This window comes from Trachypithecus francoisi, unplaced genomic scaffold (assembly GCF_009764315.1).
Source record: "Trachypithecus francoisi isolate TF-2019V2 unplaced genomic scaffold, Tfra_2.0 Lachesis_group17, whole genome shotgun sequence".
Classification (NCBI taxonomy): Eukaryota; Metazoa; Chordata; class Mammalia; order Primates; family Cercopithecidae; genus Trachypithecus; species Trachypithecus francoisi.
This window is the reverse complement of record NW_022681462.1, coordinates 90,647,278-90,672,519: the sequence shown is the minus strand read 5'-3', so window position 1 is coordinate 90,672,519 and position 25,242 is coordinate 90,647,278. Positions and strand designations below refer to the sequence as shown.

The 25,242-nt window shown below is 41.0% G+C and overlaps 1 protein-coding gene across 2 annotated transcripts in view; it reads left to right on the top strand.

Annotated features, from left to right (window-relative positions):
• The window catches only part of KCNS3 (potassium voltage-gated channel modifier subfamily S member 3), a 49,127-nt gene extending 27,268 nt beyond the window's left edge, over nt 1-21,859 (top strand). For both annotated transcript variants that reach the window (XM_033176491.1, XM_033176492.1), the window contains exons 2-3: nt 6,521-6,712; nt 19,847-21,859. In XM_033176491.1, the coding sequence (XP_033032382.1) occupies nt 19,906-21,381 (1,476 nt within the window). In that variant the 5' untranslated portion in view covers nt 6,521-6,712; nt 19,847-19,905 and the 3' untranslated portion in view covers nt 21,382-21,859. The remainder of the gene's footprint in view (nt 1-6,520; nt 6,713-19,846) is intronic.
• The last annotated feature ends 3,383 nt before the right edge of the window (nt 21,860-25,242 follow it).

Sequence of the window (25,242 nt, the reverse complement as noted above, 5' to 3'; positions counted from 1 at the left end):
GATGGTCTCGATCTCCTGACCTCGTGATCCGCCCGCCTCGGCCTCCCAAAGTTACCCTCCTTCTTGTTCTTCTCAGCTCCTATAAGCTTCGAGGGCAAGATCCATGTTATCTTTTGTCCTTGGTAGTTCCCAGGATATTGCCCATCATAAAGCAGCCATGAATGAACAGCAGCATCTCATGATAGTGGAGGGCTTTGGCTGGGGGCTGGGGACCCTTTCTCACTTGAATCTGTATGTTCATTTGATATCTCTCTCATTCCCCTTTTCCCCTGCCCAAATGCTGACTGGAGCTGCTTATGACCTTTTATTTTTCTATGTAGAAATAACTATTTTCATAAATATTTTATAATACCTATTTGTTTAAAGTGAGAAATGTACACAATGTTGAAAGGTAGAGAGTAGAAAGTGAAAATCACTCTAAATTCCATCATCCAGAGACAATGACTTTAACATTTTGGTATATATTCTTATTTCCTCTAAAAAGACGTATTTTACAAAGATAGAATCATGCTATATATTGCACCATAATTATTTCTCTTTTGTACTTAGCATATTGTGACTTTGTAATGGTTATAAAGGTAGTAGAGCTATAGTAGCTAAGAGAATGGCTTTGAAGCATTATTGTTTGGGTTTGAATTGTGGAGTTGTCACTTAATAGCTGTTGACTCCGTAAAATCAGTTAACTTCTCTACCAGTTTCTCTGTCTGCAAAACGAATGCAATAAAAACACACTTGTCTGAGTGCTGCGAGGATTAAATGGATTTAGACATGTAAAAAGCACAGGGCCAGACTTAGTATAAGGAAGCTTTAACTTCTGTAACTTTTATTATTTCAGCATTTTTAATAGCTACAGAGTATTCATTGCATGGCTACCCCCAGTCTATTTAATCATTCCTCTGTTGATGGATGTGCAGGTTGTCTTTGACATTTCACTCTTACAAATAATTAATGATGCGGTGAACAACCTTGTACATGCATCTTTCAACGCTTGTCTGATTTATTTCTTCAGGATATATTCCAAAATGCGAAACCCTGGGATTTTGTAATACACATTGCTATGATGTCCTCCAGAAAGGTTTCTTTAAGAAGTTTTCACTGCTATCATTGTACGATACTTTCCTGCTCACTCCAAAGCTGCTTGCTTTCAGTTCCTCTTTATCTGCCTGTGTTAGTGCAGTCATTTGATGCATTAAAACGGGACAGCCCTAGCCTCTGTCTCCAGCTAGCCATGCAGTAGGGAGATGACTACAAGGTGGATGGAGCCAGTGCAGTTCCTTTCTGGGGCCAGGAGCAGTTGCATGGACCACTCCGAGTGACCCTAGAGCCTTGTCAACACTCAGTGGCTGTGTGGTGCCTCCTTCTGTGAGGGGCACACCCTTCCCCAGGGAAGCTCCTGGTCTGCCTGTCTCTCCTTTCCTTTCTCTAGATTTTCTTGCCGAGGTGACACAGCTGCGTCCCTGCTGCCTCCCCTCCATTCCCCAGGGGGAGGTTGTCTAGAAACATGGAGCAAGAGGAGAGGAAGGTGGTGTTTAGTTACCCATGCATCAAGTCTTGGGATTTCTGCAGTTGGTGTGGCATTTACTCACTCTGAATGACCAAGAAAAATATAATTTATACTAAGCTTTCAAAAATCATTTAGAGACTTTGCTTTAGAAAGCACTTACTGGTTTGTCCCTGAATATATTAGACCCTGAGAAGTTTTCATTTTCTTTTAGGGACAGATTTTTAAAAAGCATGTTAATTCAAGGATTTGCCATATTAACTTAAGGTACTTCTTGAAATTTGACAGAGTTAAATTTGGACAGAGTGAGTAGTGGAGGGATATTCTTAGTAATGCCCTGTCTGAATCAACTGGAAGATGTTTGATTCTGATTGCTTTGGATTATAGGATTTAAATATCAGTAGAATTTTTTTTTTCTAGCATGCTGAATCCAATTATGACAGTATGATTATGATATTTTAATTTTATTTAAGCAAAATACTGGGTGACAATTTTCAATAGTTAAGCCAGATAGAGAGAATTAGGGTTGGGTTTCACTTTTTGTTACTATTCATTTAATTTTATTGCTCTCAGATTTTATTAAAAGTGGGTCTGTGGTTGATGAGTGGTAGCAAGACTACAAAACTGACATGAATTTGCATTTTTTTCCAGGGACACCAATTAGTCTCCACAAGGTTGGAGCTTTGGTCAGGAGTGGGCGTATTCAGCAGGAGCAGCACTACCTGCAGAAAGCTGCAGCAGGCTATAGATCTGAAACTAGATTAGTGCATGTGCACAGTATATCATTCTGGCACGGAAAATGTTGGAAAATTTAAGACAGACTCACTAACCTTTAGACTCAAATTGCATGAAGCATGGTTTGAGTTTCAACAAAAGGTTAAACTTGCCTTTATCTTTCTTCATTTTTAAAGTTTTGGTTGTATGACACTGGAAATGCCATGACTGAATTCTGAAAGAACAAGTGTTGGGAGGGCATCCCCAGCCCCTGTCAGCACATGAAGTATTAGTACAATTTGTCATTCCAAGCCCTCTGACCTTCCAGCTCCCAAACAGCTGCCTGGGGTTCTTTTACTCTACTTGTAGAGCACTGGTTCTCAAGTGGGGATGATTTTGATCCCCAAGGGATATTGGCAGTATCTGGAGACATTTTTGGTTATCACAGCATTGTGATGGGTGGGTGGTGTATAACTGGCATCTAGTAGATGGAGGCTAGAGATGCTGCTAAACACTCTACAGTGCATGGGACAGCCCCCACAAGAAAGAATTACCTGACCCCACAATGTCAATAGTGCTGAGGCTGAGACATCCTGCCATAGAAGTTTTCAAGGTCAGGATATCTCCAGATAAGCCAGCCGGCTGCCAGGAGGGTACTCACAGGTCCCATTTTCCAGGTAAGATTATCACAGGTTGGAGTCAGCTATCTCTTAGCCTTGCAACTTCAGAATTTCACTCTCAGGTGTCCCAGAGCTGATCAAACTGTAGGAGGTTGACTTGCATTGAAACTCACAGGAAACTGCATAAATAGACCTCTTGCTGACTTACTAAGTTCCAGTACAGTCATAGACAGAACTAGCAGAGTAGACACTTGTGTTGTCTGTATAGCTCGTTTGCTCCTGATAGCAAGGTGTGTGGGAACCCAGATCAGCAGGAGGTGCCTCAGGGAGCCTGGAGTCAGAACAAAGGGACGTCTTTGGGGATTATAAAGATACCTGAAACTCCGAGGTCTTGAAACTCAAGACCCCACTCAAGATGTCCCACCATTTGAGTTGGACATGCTGACTCTTCAGGATGAGACTCTTCTGTTTTCACCACTGCTGGGATGGGTCTTGGGAACCAACCTCAGTCTTTCACATTTTCCTTCTCTGCTTCTACTACTTACCAGCTGCCTTTCATTATCCATATTTATTCTTTTCATTAATTTAGTCTTGTTGGCTCAGGGAAGAGGAATTGGTTCAAAAAATGTATCATACTACTCTGTGACAGGGATAATTAATATGAAGATTGATGTTAGGATACTGTCCCTAACTGGAGGCTTTCTCCCCGTCTAGTGGGTGGCACTGGTGTGACAACTTTTCAGAAGATTATGGCCAGGATAGTGATGGGGCCACACAGGATTCTGTGCAAGTACAGAGGACACAGACTTATGGTGCAGTGTCACTTGGAGTATCTGCTTTGATCTATCAGGCACTGATTTTGTGGTTTTTGGAGAGCAACCTTATTCCTATGATTCTGAGACCTGGGCGAAGGGTGCAGGGAGTTATTCTCACTCATGTGGACTGTCTGCTGTCCATTTGCTTTTCCTTGGGTTCTGTTCCAAGATTGGGTATCAGGTGTCTGGAAGATGAAAGAGTCCAATATGCCACTTAGTCATTACCTTTTCCCTCTCAATAATGGAGGCAGTCACTTGTTCACTTTTGAATGCTGTAGTCAACCCACCAGGAAATACAGCCAGCCTGGAGGGAAGTACAAGGATGATGCAGAGAGTTTTGTCAAGAAAGGAGGGAATTCTGCAGAAGGTGGCAATACTTGAGTGAGCTTGGTGTGTTTTCCAGGATCAGGCTGAATCACTCAGCAAAGTCAGAAACCTGTTAAGTGCTAAGTCACAAACAATGCTCTTTTCTTTTGAACAGGCCAACAAGGATTGGGCTGGTAGGAACACAGAGAAATGGAAACACTGGATGGGATTGTTAGGCAGGAATGGGAGGATATGTTGAATGCACACATTTTTCTTCCCCATTGCCTGCTGGCTTGGGTCGTGTTCTGCCCACTCCCCGCAATCCCTGCTTGACCTTCCCCAACAACTAAGAGAGATCTTGATTTTCCACACTAACTGATCTCAGACAGAGCCACCTGAGTTTCACTCCTGGCTGTGGTGCACCTTAGGTGTAGGACTTTGGACAGATCACTTCTCTGAGCCTCAATGTCCCACCTATTAAATGGGAATAATACCACTTATCATGGCTGAGGGCAGAGGAGATGTGTATAAAACTCCTAAAAAGGTACTTGGCTTCCTGTGGGTCTCAGAAGATGCTAGTTGTAATTTTATGTTGAGAAGTCACACTTAGAATGTGAATGCTCTTAGAGGGGTGCTAATTTACATAAATTCATAACAAGAGGTATTGTCTGGTATTACATCTTGTCTAAAAGTCCAGTTTTTTTTTGGATCGGAATCATGGTGATGGAAAATGGGGCAAGGCACAGGAATTCTGAGTTTTGCAGGGAGGGGGAGAGAAAGGGACAGCCTGGGATGTCATTTATTCATTAGACATAGACTAAAGGCCCATTAGGTACCAGTGCTATAAAAAGGATACACTTGGCTAACTTCTCAGTCTGTCCCTGGACCGACCCTGACCTTCCTGTGGTAAGCCAGTGCAATGAACTTTAGGTAGTGCTTGGGGATTCTTAGAAATGCTGCATAGCCTAAATATTTGGTTATTTTTTTCTTTAATAATTAATATAGTGATTTATTAATTACCTCTCAGCCAGATTAATCCTACCTTCCCTTAAAATGTGCTACAGTTGGAAAGGCATCTGATAGGGAAAGGAAGACTATGTATGTGCTATATCCTTTTACCAAGGTTCAGCAGCAGTTGTGTGTTTCATTGGAATGCAGAGAATTGAGGCTGACCCAAGGACATGCTACTGAGAGGCGGTGAAGGAGGAGGAGGGAGAAAGGAGGAGGAGGAGGAAGGGGAGGAGGAGGAAAGCATGGAGGAGGAAGGAGGAGGAGTTTAGCACCTGAATTGATTTTACTTACCCTGTTGAGATTTGTCTACCTCCTCTGCTAAGTGTTGCATCTTATAAGTTCAGTTTGGGTGGAGTTGCATTTTGCTTCTGGATCTTTCTTCAGTATCATCTCTATTGGAGGTGGGAATTTACCCCTCTGCAAAGTCCAGATGTGCTGAAGGATTGCTCTGCTGTTGTTGGGACAACTTGGAAACTGTGTTCCTGCTTCATTCCCCTCCATTGCCCCTTGATGTTGTTAGGATGCTATTCACTTGTTTATCTGGTTTTGGGCCTGAGAGCTCTTGGGGGATTGGGGCAGGCACTGCATCTGGTTTATAATTCCAATGCCTAAGATAATGCCCAGCAGATCATAAACCACAGCGAATGTTTGTTTAATGACTGACCTAGCCAGAGGCACTTTCTTCATGGTTTTTTTTTTTTTTTTTTTTTTTTTTTTTTGCTCACAATCAATATTTTCTTCTTCTTCTTTTTTTCCTCCCCCTTTTGGACCTGGTGTTGATTGAAAAACATGAAAATCAATGGATGGATGCTTAGAAGCTAGTGCCAATGTATGGGAATTCATCAGCATGAAGCAAGGCTTACCTGGGTGGAAACTGGAATTTTTTTGCTTTTTAAAATTTATTCAGAGACAAACTGAAATTTGGCTTTTGTTTGTTGTGACAGAAACTTAAAACATCCCCCCAACACATACTTCATACACATAACCACACACAGAAACTGTGAATACACCTGTGTCATTTCTGTTCTGTGAAATATAATAATGGGCAAATAAAGCAAAATTGAATTTGGCCAGCCTTTGAAATCTATTGATTTCAAATTAGAGCAGCAGTGTTAATTCTGTTATAGCAGTAATACCCAGAAGTTGGATTTTGAAATGGATTAGAATGCATTCATTTAGAAGCTTACAAGTATATCCTTGATGAATTAGCTGGGAGAATAACACTTCTATAAGAAACCATGTGGGAGTAGATAACTGCAGCCCTAATTATAGTGCCTGGTTTTATCTTTAGATGTTTTAGTGGCCTCTGCCAGTCGACGAGTTCTCAGACTTTCACTACTGTTGAGTTCCGAGGATCCTTAAACCTAGCACGTGTCCACTGGCAGTGATGGTTCCACAGGGGAAAGAGACCACCCTCCACATGCTGAGAATTAGGTGGGGCTTTCAGATTTGAGTCTCATCAGTAAAGTGCCCAGAGTGCTGATCCTGAGATAGAATGTCTTGAGTGTATTTCTTCCTTGCAGTTACAGCTTGGCTGATGGTTTTTTCTGCAGGTGAGAGTGATTTTCCAGTGATTGCTTTGGCCTGTACAACCAGAGAACAGGATTCTTCCCTTCTTTTTGGCCACCAAATGCCTATGTGCACCACACATTCCAGTGTGCTGAGAAGGGCAGAGCGTCTTGGATGATGATGGACATCCCACCGGGCAGGATGAAGGCAGAGCCTGTGGCATCTCCACCTCAAGGGTAAGAGTTGCCATTCTATCTTATTTTCTCAAGCACCATTATTTATCAAAGCAGGATGAGAATGAGCCTTCCAGTGTAGTGAGAAAGATGAAAGTTAGACTCTTCTGATGGATGGTCAAATCGAGTGGGCAGTTGGGACAGATGACTATGGGAAGAAAAGTGTTGGTCTTGAAGGATTAGAATGGAGTTACATTAAGGGACACCATTGGACAACTTTAGAAAATGCTGTTTTTCACATTTCCTCCCTCTCCCTTTTTGACATTTATAGTTCAGACTTGAGAGAATGACACTACTGCTATTGTAACTAGATTCCATTTGTGTTCATGTTAGCCAGTCTGGCTTAAAATGTGTGTTGTGGATGGAATTAGTCAGAGTTTGGCTCAGGTCACAGACTGGGTAGCTCATCAGATGTACCTGGCCCAGAGGCACATCTTTGTTTGAGCCACATAATGCTTAAAACATGTTGGATCAATTCTAACTAAACTTGAGACACTGCACATAAGGATCAGGGTTTCCAGGTTCTCCTGGGAAGACCGAATGATACGTCTATACTGGGCCTCTGTTCCTAAAAAGGATTCCAGTACTGAGGAGCCTCTGCCTCTTAGATAAGTGGGGACAGTTCACCACTATCCCCAGCCATCTCATTTGTTTGACTTGTTTGGTCACTGGAGGTATTTAATTTCGCCATGCCTGTTCTAGGTCATTCTGTTAGCTCTTTGACAAAAGTAGTAATAGCTTTTGTTAATTCCTCCAGATAAAAGCAAGTATCTTTTACTAGATTATGGGCAGCACTTAGCATAAGGGGCTATAGCTGTAAGAGGATAATACATGGTTCCTTCCACAGTGGAGCTTGGAGTCTAGACTGAGCAACAGTCACACTTGTGGGGAATAAGGAGAATTGTAGATAACATCATAACGCCTTGTGATATGTGCTAAAATCAAGGTGTACACAAATGAGCTATGGGAGAGGGTGAATACAATGGGGAGGTAGAGAAGGGAGAACCATTAATTTGGCCTGGGCCTAAATTCTCCAAAACTCCCTCCCCTGGGCAACAGAGCTTTCCCATGACAGACCTCTGTATGTGCATGATTCCAAGCAACCTGGCTCAGTTGGAGATGTGATGGAGTATTTGCAGCAGGGCTAGGGGCCCCTCTTGTGGCAAAGTCCAGGTTTTTCCTGTTTCTGTTTGAAAAGCTATCATCTATGATTCTTCGCTTTTTACAAAAAGGACAGCTTTCTGGCTGCTTGGCTCACTAAATCACTCAGCCTTCTGAGCAGCTCTCTGCTTGGCGATGAGCTGTGTGAATTACAGAGATCCCTGGAGTTTCCAGAGAGTCACACTAAATACAGATCCAGAGGGAGTGAGTACAACTTTAATGTGATTGTACCAGTTGGTGGTAGTAAGAGAAGGGAAGGGAATAGAGGAAGGAAGTGGGGGAAGGTAGAAATACCGTTATATCAATCTTTTATTTTTGGAATACAGTTTTACATGTGTCTCGTGCTTTATGGTTTCAAAAGACTTTTACATTTGTTATTTTATCCTCAAGGTGGGTTTATAATCTCCTTCTATAGATCAAGACTTCACCTGCCCAAGGTCATGCACATAAGAAGAGGGAGCTCAGATGCAAGTTTTCAGAATCCTAGTCTTTCCCTCTTTTTTGCTAGTTGCTGCTGATAATTCAGCATGAATAAGAGGACACAGTTTTTGTTTTGTTAAGTTCAACGTTTAAACGTTGCATTCAGTTTATGAATGCTCTGAAATGGAGCACCCTGGGACCCTGCAAACTTTCTGGACCTGTGTCATTGGTGTGCTGTCTGACTGTGGCCCATGATGTCAGAACACGTCAAGTGCAGAACAGAGCTGGCAGGGAGTTTTCTTGCCTGCCTGTTTGGCCAGTGGGGCTTACGCTTTACAGAAAGCCTTCTCAGTGGACTGGGCTGCACCACTTGGAAAGCTACTGGAGGTAATGGCTCCATGTAGGAGCCTCGCCATGCTCAGACAATGCTGTAAGAGAAGGCTTTCACCTGGGAGGTGCCTGGTAGGAGGGTGGTAAGGAGGAGACATGGGTGTGGATTGAGTTTAGGTTTCTAATTCTGTTTACATTTGCTTGGTTTTCCCATTTTGTATATCCTCACATGGCATGACCAGAAATTGAATTTAGCATGACCTACTCTTTAAAAAATTCGAAATGAGCTTTCTTTTTAAATTTAATAGAACAAAAGAAAACTCTTAGAATAATGTTCCAAAAAGAAGGCAGTGTTAAATACTGAAAATGGTGTATTTTTTTCTTTGATGTAAAAGGATTAATATAGGTTTTTGGACATGTACAACACAAGAAGGAAAAACAAATCTGGGTTTTTATTTACTTTTATGAAATTGATACCAAAAAGCAGTTCTGTCCAGCAAGAAAAATTGGCTTGTATTATAATACTTTCATTACTTTTCTGAGCAAAGCAGGTGCATTATTAGAGACAGTCATGAGCTTGTGTGTATGTGTATGAGTCAGCCTTAAAAAGACACAATTTTGAGAATATTTTCTTAGGTGAGTTTGAGAGCATGAAGCAACAAGAGCAGGAAGTGGACCAAGAGGAGGCAAATAAGAGGTTAATGGCTTTGAAAAAGCTTTACAGGGTGCCAGTTGGAAACAACTGAATCAATGGTAGTTTTTATTTTAAGCTGCCAGTGAGTATCTTGGATTTTTGACGTGTTTTTCTTCTTTTCAATCTTATAAACACCAAGAGGGACAAAGCGGTCAAATACTGTATATATAGTGTTCTCACCATGAGTGATTTGGGTTGATAGTAGGGAGGAGAGTCAAGACAGTGAAGCTAAGTTTAGCTTTAAGAAGAGAATGAAAATAGCAGTTGGGTCTTCTACTTTGTGGCCAATGCCACTGTACCCTCAGATGCATCTGATTTGAGACCCCATGTGACTTCAGCATGTGAATGTCAATGTCCTTACAGTATGGCTGACATAGTATGCAAATGAGAACATCAGCCAGTCTCTACCTCCTCCCACTTAAAAAAAAATCTTCAAATACTCATATTTGAGGCATCGTGAAAAGAATCTGCGCCATAAAAGCTGGACAACGTTGGGCAAATTGTGAGCCTCAGATGTCCCCATTTGCAACACGGGAGTCTAAGGTCTATGACTTAGGGCTGTTAGAGAATTAAAGAAAATGATTCATTCATTCAGTTACATGTACTTGTTGCCTGCTAGTGTCTATGTACTGCACCAGTTGTTGAGAATAAAAGAGTGAATAATAGTGTATATGAAAGCAGTTTCCACAGTGCATAGCCTGAAAAAAGATGCTTAGTACATTTTTCTTAAAGCATTTTTAGTGGAGAATTTTAACATGTACAAAAATAAAATAATGTGTTAAACTCCTGTGTGCCTACCCGTCATCCGCTGCAACAGTGATTAACTCATAGCCATCTTGTATGACCATTTCTTCTGCCTTTCCATGTATTATTATGAAATCAATCCCCAATGTTGTGTAATTTTATCAATAAATATTTTAGTATGTACTTCCAAAAGATAAGGGTTTCCTTTTAAGAACATAATTATATTACTATTGGGACACTAAAACTTAATAATAAGTTTTTTATAATATCAAGTATCTAGTTGATTTTTGTACTAGTTCAGTCTCACATTGCTATAAAGCACTAAGTGAGACTGGGTAATTTATAAGGGAAAGAGGTTTAATTGATTAAGAGTTCTGCATGGCTGGGAAAGCCTCAGGAAACTTAAAATCATGGCGGAAGGCAAAGGGGAAGCAAGCACATTTTACCATGGTGAAGCAGGAGAGCGAGAGAGAGTGAAGTGGGAGATGCTACACATTTTCAAACAACCAGATCTTGTGAGAACTCACTAACAATCATGAAAAAAACAAGGGGAAATCTGCCCCCATGATTCAGTCACCTCCCACCAGACCCCTCCCCTGACACTTGGGGATTACAATTTGACATGAGATTTGGGTGGGGACACAGAGCCAGACCATATCAGTTTTCAAAAGTCCCTGATTTTCATGTGTGTGTGTATATACACACACACACACACACACACACACACACACATATATATGAAAAAATAAATATACATATGTATATATATTAAACATTTGGCTTGTTAGAATTAGGATCTATACAAAGTCTGTATATTGGCTTTGTATGCCTCTTATTTGATCTGTGTCATTTGTCCTGTAAGGTTTCCCAGTCTTGATTTTGCTGATTGCACCCCTTTGGTGTTATTGAACATATTCCTCTAAAAATTTTATTTTGTTTCAGTAAAATCTAGTTGTTTTGTTATATTAGGCTTGATTAGTGGGTTCAAATATTGTAACTCTGATCTCTGTTATGATTCCCCATCAGCTTTTTAGCTGGATTTTATCAGCCATTGATGATCATTGCCTAGATCTATTATTTTATTATGAGTTGCAAAATGACAAGATTTTAATTCTATTATTTCTTTTTTTACTTATGATCTAGAATCCCTATTTATTTATTCACTTATTTTTATCATAACTTTTAAAATAATAAACAGAAATGGAGTCTCAGTGTGTTGCCAAGGCTGGTCTCAAACTCCTGGGCTCAAGTGATCCTCCTGCCTTGGCCACCCAAAGTGCTGGGATGGTATCCCTTTTTAAATGACAGTATTATTGAGATATGCTTTGAATACAGCAAAAATCTACCTTTTTAAAAATGTGTTTAATGCAGTGGTTCTTGGTATATTCATGACTGTACAACTTTCCAATTCCAAGACATATTTATCACCCCCAAAAGAAACCCAAATCCATTAGTAGTACCCATCTCTCCTACCCTCAGCCCCCAGCAACCACTAACCTATTTTCTGTTTCTATAGTTTTGACTATTCTGGATATTTCCTATAAATGGAATCATACAATATATGATCTTTTATTGTCTTTTTTTTTAGTAGGCTTTTTTCATTAGCATAATGTTTTCAAAGTTGATCCAGGTTGTAGTCTGTGTCAGAACTTCATTCCTTGATGGACATTTAGATTATCTACCCTTTTTGGCTATTATGAATAATGCTGCTATGAACATTACCTACATGTTTTTGTTTGAATGTATGTTTTCGGTTCTTTTGGGACTATACCCAGGAATGGAATTGCTGGGTCATATGGTAACTCTGTTTAACTTTTTGAGGAATGGGCTTAAGCTATTTCTAAAATGGCTGTACTATTTTACATTACTTCCAGTGACACACAAGGGTTCCACTTTCTCCACATCCCTGCCATCACCTGATGTGTCATAATACAACACTTGCATTATTATTACTTTTTGACTATAGCCATCATACTGGTATGAAGTGGTATCTCATTGTAATTTTGATTCGCATTTTCCTAATGTCTAATCATGTTGAGCATCTTTTCAAGTACGTTTTGGCTATTTATATGTTTTCATAGAAATGTCTATCAAAATTATTTGCCCAGTTTAAAGGAGTTTATTTGTCTTTTTATTATTGAGTTGTAAGAGTTCTTTATTCTGGATACTCTATCCATATCAGATATATGATTTGCAAATATTTTCTTCTATTTTGTGGGTTGTCTTTTCGTTTTCTTGATACTTGTCTTTTGACTTGATAGTGTCCTTTGAAGTGCATTTTACATTTTGATAAAGTCAATTTAACTATTTTTTCTTTATTTTCCTGTAATTTTAGTGTAATAGCTAGGAAGTCATTCTCTAACTCAAGGTCATGAAAATGTATGTTAATATTTTCTTCTAAGAGTTTTATAATTGTAGCACCTACATTCAGGCCTTTGATGTATTTAAAGTTAATTTTTATATATAGTGTGGGATACATATCCAATTTAGGTTTTTTTGCATGTGGCTATCCAGTTGTTCCAATACTATTTATCGAAAAGACTGTTCTTACCCCTGTTGAATTGTCTTGACACACTTGTCAAAAATCAATCAAAAAGCCCATATGGGCTTATTTTTCAGTTTATTGATTGGTTTTTGACAAGTGTGTTAAGAATCAATTTGTCAATTTCTGAAATTTTAGAATTTTAGAATCAATTTGTCATTTCTGAAAAAAGGCAGCTAGGATTTTTATAGGAATTGTATTTAATCTATGAATTAATTTAAAGGGTATTACCATTTAACAATAGCAAATCTTTTAATCCATGAACATTGGGTGTCTTTCTATTCATTTATTTCTTCCTTAATTTTTTCAACAACATTTAGTAGTATTCATTTTACAGGTTTATGCCACTTTTGTTAAATTTATTTCTAAATATTGTATTTTTCTGGATGCTATTGAAAATGTGATTGTTTTCTTAATTTCATATTTGTATTTTCTTATTGCTAGTATATAGAGATAGTTTTTTGTATATCAATCTAGTATCCTGCAAAATTGCTGAACTTATTTATTAGTTATAATTTTTTTTGTATATATATTCCATAGGATTTTCTATATACAAGATCATATCATCTGCAAACAGAAGTAGTTTAACTTTTCCTTTTCAGTCTGGATGCATTTTCTTTCTTTTTCTTGCCTAATTTCCCTGACTAGAACTTCCAGTACGATGTTGAATAGAAGTGGTGGGATTGGACATTCATGTTTTGTTCCTCATCTTAAGAGAAATGCTTTTAGTCTTTTATCATTAAATATGTTTTTAGCTGTGGGTTTTTCATAGATGCTCTTTATCAAATTAGAGAAGTTCTGTTCTATTCTTAGTTTTTGAGTATTTTTTTAAATCACGAAAGAGTGCTAGATTTTTTCAAATACTTTTTCTGCATCTTTTGAGATGATAATGTCATTTTCATTATTTCTTTAGTATTTATATTACCTTGATTGATTTACATGTTAAGCTAACCTTAAATTCCTGAGATAAATCTCACTACTCATGGTATATAATTCTTTTTATATGTTGCTGGATTTGGTTTGCTGATGTTTTGTTGAGGATTTATTCATCTGTATTCATAAGGGATACTGGCCTGTAGTTTTCTTGTGATGTCTTTTTCTAGTTTTGGTATTAGGATAATACTAGCTTCATAGAAGGAGCTGGAAAGTATGCCTTTCTCTTCTAATTTTTGGGAGGGTTTGTGAAAGATTGGTGGTGATTGTGGTAGAATTCACCAGCAAAGCTATCTGTACGTGAGCTTTCCATATGAAAATTTTTTAAATTGCAAATTCTGTATCTTTACTTGTTAATAAATAGGTTTATTCAGATTTCCTTTTTCTTCTTGAGTTAGTTTGTGTAGATCATGTCTTTCTAGTGTAAACTAAAAATAAAATTCTAAACCCTCCCGACTATCTGAATGGACCCCTCCTCTAGGCCAAGGGAATTCCAAAATTAACCTGAAAAATGAGTTCAGACCATGATGAGAAGGAGAGGTCAGACATGCTTCATTATACCCTCCTCTTTTTTGGAATTCAGGAAAAGCTTACCAGCGTTAACATCAACACAAACCTTAGGACTGATAGTGCAGTCTCTTTAATTCCAATAAGAAACATTTACCATCTATTCTCTCTGAAGTTGCTACCTGGAGGCTTCATCTGCATGATAAAACCTTGGTCTTCAAAACCACTTATCTTAACCCAGACATTCCTATTGATTGTAAGTCTTTAGACAATGTATTAATATGTTTTCACATTGCTATAAAGACATACCCAATACTGGGTAATTTATAAAGAAAAGAGATTTAATTGACTCACAGTTCCGCAGGGTTGGGGGAGTCTCAGGAAACTTACAATCATGGTGGAAGGGGAAGAGGCATGTCTTACATGGTGGCAGGCAAGAGAGAGTGGTGAGAGAAGAGAAAAGAGCCTCTTATCAAACCATCAGACCTTGTGAGAACTCACTCACTATCATGAGAACAGCGTGGGAGAAACTGCCCCCATGATCTGATTACCTCTTACCAGGTCTCTCCCTTGACACATAGGGATTACAACTCAAGGGTGGGGACAAAAAGCCAGACCATATCATTCTACCTCTGGCCCCTTCCAAATCTCATGTCCTCATGTTTAAAACCAATCATGCCTTCCCAACAGTGCCCCAAAGTCTTAACTCATTTCAACATTAATTCAAAAGTCCAAGTCCAAAGTTTCATCTGAGACAAGGCAAGTCCTTCCAACTAGGAGCCTCTAAAATCAAAAGCAAGTTAGTTACTACCAAGATATAATGGAGGTACAGGCATTGGATAAATGCTTCCATTCCAAATGGGAGAAATTGGCCAAAACAAAGGATTGTTTTGGCCCCAAAACAAATTGGCCCCAAAGGGGCAAGTCTGAAACCCATCAGGGGAGCCATTAAATCTTAAAGCTCCTAAATGATCTCCTTTTACTCCATGTCTCCCATCTGGGTTACAGTAATGCAAGAGGTGGGCTCCCATGGTCTTGGGCAGCTCCACCCCTATGACTTTGCAAGGTACAGCCCTCTTCCCAGCTGCTTTCATGGACTGGTGTTGAGTGTCTGTGGCTTTTCCAGGTGCACAGTGCAAGCTATCAGTGGATCTACCATTCTGGGATCAGGAGGACAGTAGGTGGTTCTCTTCTCACAGCTCCCCTTGGCAGTGCCCCAATGGGGACTCCGTGTGGTACTCTAACCCAACATTTCCTTTCTGCACTGCCCTAGCAGAGGTTCTCCATGAGGGCTCTGCCCTTGCAGTAAACTTCTGCCTGGACTTCCAGGCATTTCCATACATCCTCTGAAATCTAGGCAGAGGTTCCCAAACCTCAATTCTTACTTCTGTCCACTCACAGGCCCAAGACCATATGGAAGTCACCAAAGCGTGGGGCTTGCACCATCTGAAGCCATGGCCTGAGCTGTACCATTGTCCCTTATAGCCATGACTGGAGCTGAAATGGCTGGGATGCTGGGTGCCATGTCCCAAGGCTGCACAGAGCAGTGGGGCCCTGGATCTAGCCCATGAAACCATTTTTCCTCCTAGGCTTCTAAGCCTGTGATGAAAGGGGCTGCCGCCAGGACCTCTAACATGCCCTGGAGAAATTTTCCCCATTTTCTTGGCAGTTAATATTCAGCTCCTGGTTACTTATGCAAATTTCTGCAGCTGGCTTGAATTTCTCCTCAGAAAATGGTTTTTTCTTTTCTATTGCATCATCAGGCTCCAAATTTCCCAAACCTTTATGCTCTGCTTCCCTTTTAAACAAAAGTTCCAATTTCAAATGATCTTTTGTGAATGAGTGAAATGGAATGTTTTTAAGAGCACCCAGGTCACATCTTGGACACTTTGTGGCTTAGAAATTTCTTCCACCAGATACCCTAAATCATCTCTCTCAAGTTCAAAGTTCTACAGATCTCTACAGCAGGGGGAAAATGCCACTACTGTCTTTGCTAAAGCATAGCAAGAATGAGTGTTTGTTCCCAGTCCCAATAAGTTTTTCATCTCCATCTGAGACCACTTCAGCCTGGGCTCATTGTCCATATCACTACCAGCATTTTGGCCAAAATCACTCAACAAGTCTCTGGGAAGTTCCAAACTTTTCCACATCTTCCTGTCTTCTTTGAATCCTCCAAACTGTTCCAGCCTCTACCTGTTACCCAGTTCCAAAGTTGCTTCCACATTTTAGGGTATCTTTGTAGGAGTACCCCAGTCTCTGTGGTACCAATTTACAGTATTACTCAATTTTCTTACTGCTATAAAGACATACATGAGACTGGGTAATTTATAAAGAAAAGGCGTTTAATTGACTCACAGTTCTGCAGAGCTGAGGAAGCCTCAGGAAACTTACAATCCTGATAGAAGGGGAACAGGCATGTCTTACATGGTAGCAGATGAGAGATGAGCAAAGGGGGAAGAGCTCCTAATAAAACCATCAGATCTTGTGAGAACTCACTCACTATTACAAGAAGAGCATGGGGAAACCACCCCATGATCCAATCACCTCCCACCAGTTCTCTTTCTTGACACTTGGGGATCACAACTGGAGATGAGATTTGGGTGGAGATACAAAGCCCAACCATATCAGACAATAACTTAACTCTCAACCAATTGCCAATCAGACAATCTTTGAATCTACCTATGGCCTGGAAGCCCCCCCCACCTCAGCTACCAGTTTTCTGGGCTTTCTGGACAGAATCAATGTACATTTTACATATATTGATTGATTTCTTGTGTCTCCCTAAAATGTATATAGCCAAGTTGTAGGCCAACAACCTTGGGTACATGTTCTCAGGATATCCTGAGGGCTATGTCACAGGCTATTGGTCACTCGTATTTGGCTCAAAATAAGTCTCTTTAAATATTTTACAGAGTTTGACTCTTTTTGTCGACACTAGCAATTCATATACTTCATCTAGGTTATCTAATTTGTGAACATATGATTGTTCATAGTATTCCTTTATAGTTCTTTTCATTTTGTAAGGTCAATAGTGGTGTTGTTCTTTCATTGCTGATTTTGCTAATTTGAATCTTCTCTCGTTTTCTTATTTTCCTTTGTTTTGTTTAAGTTTTGAGACAGAGTCTGACTCTGTCACCGAGGGTGGCGTGCAGTAGTGCTATCTCGGCTCACTGCAGCCTCCCCCTCCTGGGTTCAAGTGATTCTCATGCCTCAGCCTCTCGTGTAGCTGAGACTAGACATGCATGACACCATGCCCAGCTAATTTTTGTATTTTTTGTAGAGATGGGGTTTTGCCATGTTCACCAGGCTGGTCTTGAACTCCTGGCCTCAAATGATCCATCTGTCTTGGCCTGCCAAAGTACTTTCAGTTTTTCTTGATTAGCCTCGTTAAATATTTGTCAATTTTGTTGATTGCCTTAAATGACCAATGGCTTTGTTGATTTTTTTCTGTTTTTAAGTTTATTCTCCATTTATTTATTTGCATGTTAATCTTTATTATTTCCTTTCTTTTTTTTCAGAGGAGGCGTTTGTTCTCTTGCAGACAACCTTGCCTTTCCATAAACATAAGGGAAAAGAGATTCTTTTCTGGCCTTTCTGCTCCCTTTGATGGTGTTACCGTCTGCCCACTTTTACAGACTAGAAAACATATCCTCTTTTGGCCTTTCTGCTTCCTTGTCCTTTTTTTTTTTTTTTTTTCCAATCACTTACCAAATCCTGTAGATTCTATCTTATAAACTTCTTCTGAGTTTATCACTTCCTCTTTCTATGCACCACCACTGTGTGTGTCCATGTTCTTGCCACCCCTAACCTGTTCTATTGCAGCCCTGTCTTCTTGGGCCCAGCTTTTGCCCCAAGCAGCTTTCATGCTGCTGTCATTGGTGGCTTTCTAAGTCACAGTCACAAACATAGCTATGTTCACTTGTTGATTAAGACCCTTTAGTGATCTTGCTGACAGAATAAAATCCAGATTCTTTGGACTGACGTACAGGGTCCTTCACAATCTGGCTTCTGTCTACCCTTTGATGCCTCTGGTGGGAATGTCCTTTTCCTTTCAGTTTGGTGGTGTGTTAGTCTGTTCTCACACTGCTATAAAGAACTACCTGAGACTGGGTAATTTATAGAGGTTTAATTGACTTACCGTTCTGCAGGATATACAGGAGGCATGACTGGGGAGGCCTCAGGAAATTTATAGTCCTGGCAGCAGGTGAAAGGGAAGCCAGCATGTCTTACATGGCAGAGTAGGAGAGAGAGAGAGAATGAAGGGGGAGATGCTACACACTTTGAAAGAACCAGGTCTCATGAAACTCTATCACGAGACAGCACTTGGGGGATGATGCTAAGCCATTAGAAACCACCTCCACGATCCAGTCACCTCCCACCAGGCTCCACCTCCAACACACAGGATCACAATTCAACATGAGATTTAGGTGGGGACACAGAGCCACACCATATCAGGTGAACTCCACTTGAACCTTGGAGCTGCATATTACCTCTGCTATGAAGCTTCTCCAGCTAAGGTCACTGCTTTTTTTCTCAGTAATCCCAAAGATGCTTGACTGACCTCTCGCATAGCATGCCTCACGTTGGATTATTAGATTATAAAAAGGAAGAAGGTGGGAGAAGTCTATGTAGTGGAGAGAACATGGACTTTGGAATTAATTCAACCTAGGTTTAAATGGCTTGGCTCCACCATTTACCTATTACGTACCTAGAGAGACTGAGAGCAGTACCCATTTTTCTATCCAGCTACCATATAGTGTTGGAAGGACTGAATGACATAATGTGGAAGAGCATCCAGCAGTATCAGGTGAGGACTCAGTATATGACAGTCTCCTTTTATTTGTATCATCTGTTCTGAGGAAGCATCATTGCATTGGGTGAGGATCAAAAGCTGTTATTTTCTCTCTGAGAAATGGACCTGGTGCATCCTGATTAGTGTCAGAACTAAAAACAGGCCACGTGCTCAGCCAGCATAGACAATCTATGGAAAGATAATTATAGATTAGGGCCACGTGGGGACTGTCTGTGAGGGGAAGGAGGAGATGGGAGTAGAGCGCGTTTGTGTCAGGAAACTGATAGTGCAATTACCATAAAGAGGTTTTCCCAAGTCAGGTGCTTTTCATGTGGATGTTCCTGAAACACCATCCCATGAAGTGTAATGATATCTTAAAGATACAAGGTACTTAAGCACAGGGAGATAATTATATCCTCTTGATTGTCCACATCCAAACATAGGGAGTAGGGCTTTCTCTTAAAGGAGTAAAACATTGATACGCAAAGGGAAACTCACATCCTTTGTAAGAGCTGAGCTGAGCCCCCTTTGATGTGTGCATTGGGGGCATGACCAAGCCCCAGGGATGGGAAGGGATGAGCTTCAAGCCTGGCAGCAACTAGCCTATCACATCTGAATTGAGTTTTCCCAGACATGAAGAGCCTGTGCTTGAATCTCTGGAGATGCTTATATTATGTAAGTGATCTAAATTGCATTGTATTTTGGGGGACAAGGTTGGGAGGTACAGTTTGAATGCTTAATAAACTGAGAAGTGGCAATTAGGGTTCATAAAAATTATATTGCCATCTTTCTCTTTCCTAAAGAAAATGGGTTCTCAAAATCCTGAGGTTTTGGGGGGAAAATCTGTTTTGTGTTGATTTTCTTCTGATCATAATGCATAATAATGTATTCATTTTTATTGCATTTCCTGCTTTGCTTTTAATGTAGCCCATCATCCTGGAAAGGGCAGATTAAAAATAAGCTTGGCCAGGCACGGCAGAACAGAGTGCTAATATCATCTTGTGCTCTTTCCAGGTGCAGCCTGATCTTCCTCGTCTCCCTTGCCAGCCAGCACTCTGCCTCCTGTATCCACCATGGTGTTTGGTGAGTTTTTCCATCGCCCTGGACAAGACGAGGAACTTGTCAACCTGAATGTGGGGGGCTTTAAGCAGTCTGTTGACCAAAGCACCCTCCTGCGGTTTCCTCACACCAGACTGGGGAAGCTGCTTACTTGCCATTCTGAAGAGGCCATTCTGGAGCTGTGTGATGATTACAGTGTGGCTGATAGGGAATACTACTTTGATCGGAATCCCTCTTTGTTCAGATATGTTTTGAATTTTTATTACACGGGGAAGCTGCACGTCATGGAGGAGCTGTGTGTGTTCTCATTCTGCCAGGAGATCGAGTACTGGGGCATCAACGAGCTCTTCATTGACTCCTGCTGCAGCAATCGCTACCAGGAACGCAAAGAGGAAAACCACGAGAAGGACTGGGATCAGAAAAGCCATGATGTGAGTACCGACTCCTCGTTTGAAGAGTCGTCTCTGTTTGAGAAAGAGCTGGAGAAGTTTGACACACAGCGATTTGGTCAGCTCCGTAAGAAAATCTGGATCAGAATGGAGAACCCAGCATACTGCCTGTCTGCTAAGCTTATCGCTATCTCCTCCTTGAGCGTGGTGCTGGCCTCCATTGTGGCCATGTGCATTCACAGCATGTCAGAGTTCCAGAATGAGGATGGAGAAGTGGATGATCCAGTGCTGGAAGGAGTGGAGATCGCGTGCATTGCCTGGTTCACCGGGGAGCTTGCCGTCCGGCTGGCTGCTGCTCCTTGTCAAAAGAAATTCTGGAAAAACCCTCTGAACATCATTGACTTTGTCTCCATTATTCCCTTCTATGCCACGTTGGCTGTAGACACCAAGGAGGAAGAGAGTGAGGATATTGAGAACATGGGCAAGGTGGTCCAGATCCTACGGCTTATGAGGATTTTCCGAATTCTAAAGCTTGCCCGGCACTCAGTAGGACTTCGGTCTCTAGGTGCCACACTGAGGCACAGCTACCATGAAGTTGGGCTTCTGCTTCTCTTCCTCTCTGTGGGCATTTCCATTTTTTCTGTGCTTATCTACTCTGTGGAGAAAGATGACCACACATCCAGCCTCACCAGCATCCCCATCTGCTGGTGGTGGGCCACCATCAGCATGACAACCGTGGGCTATGGAGACACCCACCCAGTCACCTTGGCGGGGAAGCTCATTGCCAGCACGTGCATCATCTGTGGCATTTTGGTGGTGGCCCTTCCCATCACCATCATCTTCAACAAGTTTTCCAAGTACTACCAGAAGCAAAAGGACATTGATGTGGACCAGTGCAGTGAGGATGCACCAGAGAAGTGTCATGAGCTACCTTACTTTAACATTAGGGATATTTATGCACAGCGGATGCATGCCTTCATTACCAGTCTCTCTTCTGTAGGCATTGTGGTGAGCGATCCTGACTCCACAGATGCTTCAAGCATTGAAGACAATGAGGACATTTGTAACACCACCTCCTTGGAGAATTGCACAGCAAAATGAGCGGGGGTGTTTGTGCCTGTTTCTCTTATCCTTTCCCGACATTAGGTTAACACAGCTTTATAAACCTCGATGGGTTCGTTAAAATCATTTAATTCTCAGGGTGAACCTTTCAGCCATAGTTGGACATTCATTGCTGAATTCTGAAATGATAGAATTGTCTTTATTTTTCTCTGTGAGGTCAGCTAAATGCCTTGTTCTGAAATTTATTTTTTACAAGAGAGAGTTGTGATATGGTTTTGGAATATAAGACAAATGACATTGGGTGGGGATTGTGGCTACAGCTTATACATCATTCTGTGTTTGTCATTTACTCACATTGAGCTAACTTTAAATTACTCACGAGTAGAATCAGAGGTTCAGCTGACTGAGACGACATGCATGTGAGATCCACAAAATGAGACGATGCATGTCAATCCATGCTCATGTTCTAAACATGGAAACTAGGAGCCTAATAAACTTCCTGATTCAGTATGGAGAATGTCTTGGTTGTGTGTTTTTATGTTGAGTAACTACATTTTAGTATGTTCAGGATTGGTTTGGAAGAAAAATGTTCTTTCTGGAGTACCAAGAGCCCTCCTTTCTTTATGTTTTTGAATTTGGGGTATATACCAAGCATATGCTAGCTCTTTTTCAGTAGACTTGATGGGAGTTGGCAGATAGAAGAACATGTCCATGACTAAATTGTGCTGTCCAGCATAAACTGATTAAATATGTAGGTGTTTGGGACACACTCAAAATTGGCATATATGTATGAAGCATGTGCCCTTACAGATATTTCTTCAGTATATATTTTGAATTTTATAATAATGTATTATAAGACAAAATCTCATTACCTAAAAAATATTGCAGAGCAGAGTAAACCTACACATTCACAGGCACGAATACTTTCAGTGAATGGAAAAAGGGAGTAATGTTGTACAAACACACAGATGTGATTCATCATGACCAGAGGAGTGAAACTTAAATCTCTGGAAAAAGCTATGCCAGCAGCTATAAAATGAGCCAACATTTTTCAATAGCCATAGAGATGGTAATTTCTGCATCTCGTGTAGAAACTTCTCACAAGGAAAGAAGACATACCTTTGCATTTTCAGACAGTGGCAGAGCAATTCTATCCCATGTGAAGACTATTTAGCTAAAGCGTTAATTGTGGAGATGTGTGGAGACTCTCATGCATGCCACCAGGGGCTGGTTATGGAATTCTTTACCTGAAATCTTCCCAGTGGAAGAGCCACATGGATTTGTTATGTTTGTAGATGCATTTCATTGAAAGAAGGGCATTTTCAGATATAGGTAACTCTTTGACTCATCACTCCTCTTAATGTTTCTATGGCTTCTGAGATGGATATAACTAAACAGTGTTTATGGCCACTTTTAAATCTGGAGGTTTATTACATGCATGTGTGTTACCCCCTGCTCATTAAAAAAATCTTTTCTCCAAAATGCATTTTTGATATTGGAGTAAGTATAGTTTTGAGGCACAGCAAGAGAATTTGGGATCTTGTTTTATCAAATATTTTCTAATTAGTGGTGAGGTAACTGAAGACTGCTTATGTAAGAATAGTAAGAGCAGTAATAGTAATAACAACAGCAGCAATAATAATATAATAATAAGGTAACTGTATAATTGCATTTATTTATTACAACACCCTGGAAGAAAAGTTTGTTACTATTCCCATTTTAAAATGGGAAACCAAGGTTTGCAGGGAAAGTGACTTGCGTAAGTTCAAGGCATGAGGAAACAAAGGTTTGCAGGGAAAGGGGCTTGTAAAAGTTCAAGAGTCAGCAGTGGCTTGGGCTCTGGACCCAGGAGGCTGACTCCAGGGCCTATGCTTTTCACTGCCCCCTGCTCTGCTGTGTTAGGGAGTGGATTTAAGGAAACATTAGAACAGAGTGCATCTGAAGGGACAACGAGCCACAAATGCTGTCAAACTTTGACTTTTTAAGGATGTGAGCTGAAAGAGGGAAATGCTGGCTTATGTATCTTTCCTTTCCTAATCCAGACATCAGACACACTTGTTTACAGAGACAGTTTTCTAGAATGCCCCTTGAAGCTGGAACAGGCTCTGAGGGTCTGTCCTTGAGGACACTGCATGGCAGACACAGCATAAACCGTGGCTCTGTAAGAGCCTAGAAATGTCTCTTCGCTGGTGAGAGCAAGTAGATTAAGGGGAGCTTTGATAGTTGGACCTGCGTAGGAACTGGATTTCTGCCTGTGTCTCATATTAATTGCTGGAGAGCGGCTTGCTATGTGGCATGAGTGGCGATGGTGGCTTCCCTCTGGGCTTGGCCAGCTGCAAACCCTTCCCTCAACTCCTTCTCAGCCCGGTCCCTGCCATACTCTTCAGTTAGAATCCCTGCCACATCCCTAGGCCTCCATGCCACAAATTGCAGTGCCTTGTTGTGTTTATTTTAGCCTCTCTGAGTTTTCCCATTGTCCACAAAGGGCTCCTCTTCTTCATTCCCACATGGTGACATGCTGGGTTCCTTCTTTCTCCAAGGCTTGAGTCAGTGGCTGAACACGCACTCGCAGGATGCTGGCTGAGGACTGAGGCACTGCCTGTTTCTGTGTTGATTGGTCCTGGGCATCAGGGTTCATTTGTGGGAGACTCGACCACTTGAGGAGTTTTATCCTGTATTTCTTTCCAGTTCTTTGTTCTTGTCCTGTGACCGCTTTTTCTCCTTCCAGTTCCTCAGATTTGTTTTCATCCACAGCAGTTCTTTATGGCGGTTTGGAAGGCCGTTGACTCCCCAGGCACCTGTCCCACCTGAGTCGATTTTCTCTTTCCCATTCCCTCTGCCCTGGAGATTGTTTCAACTTCCGCTTGTTTTCATTCAGCATTTCCTGAGTGCTTGCTCTGATGTATGTTCAGGGCAGCCTCCGGGAATAGCAGACTGAGACTCCATCCTTATCCTCTGGGGGCCTTCAGGCTAACAGGAAACAGGGGTCAATTGACTCACCTCTTTCTCTCTCTGTTTGGAGAGAGAGAGCAAAGAGAGAAGAGGCTTCCTGGAGGAGGTGACACCTGAGCTGTTTGGGGTGCTAGTCTCTGAGTCTGGTGATCTGGTGAGTTCAGTTTGATATTAGAGATAAAACCTTCACTGATACTGAGCAGGCGGAGTTTGTTGCCTCCCAGATCCCCCTTTCCAGCCATATACACTACTAATCTCTGCCTCTGGAGCTTCTCTTTTCTCCCCTTTTGCTGACCACCCAACTTCCGTTAAAAGATCTTTCACCTTTAGATGTGCTGATCGCTCTCTTTTTTTTTTTTTCCTATAGAGGTTTAAATATGCAGATATAGGTAACTTTGTGACTTTACTTGCTCTTCCTGTTTTTTTTTTTCATTGTTTGTTTTTGGTCCTCAGTTGCTTGTGTACATGCCTGAAATCTCCCTCAAGTGTTTATTTTGTATTTAACTCAGAGTTTTAGGGGCACTTGCTATTGTTTCTGTCTGGATAGTTATGGTGGGCCATTGTCTTGGGGCTTCTATGCTGTGAGACCGCTGTTCTGTTTTATAGAGGCTGATTAATGTTGCTGGAGAAGCTGTAACTAATGTTCAGAAATGGGTAATTTGTACCATATGGAACTGCCAATATCTATCACTTTTTGATTAAGAATAACAGCAGTTTCAATATGGTTCATTTTATTGTTAAAGGTTTGCCTCATGTTAGCACAAAGGTATTTCTCAAGTTCTTAGACAAGCTTGTAACAGGTCCTATCTACTACATGTCTGGTTTAAGGAAGAAGTGGGCACCAGGATGCCTGGTGATTTAGGACTAGCACCAGGGCGTGCTGGCTGGGTGAGTAGGAGATGGGGGAGAACCTCTCTGAGCTTGTTTTCTTAGATTTGAGATGAATAC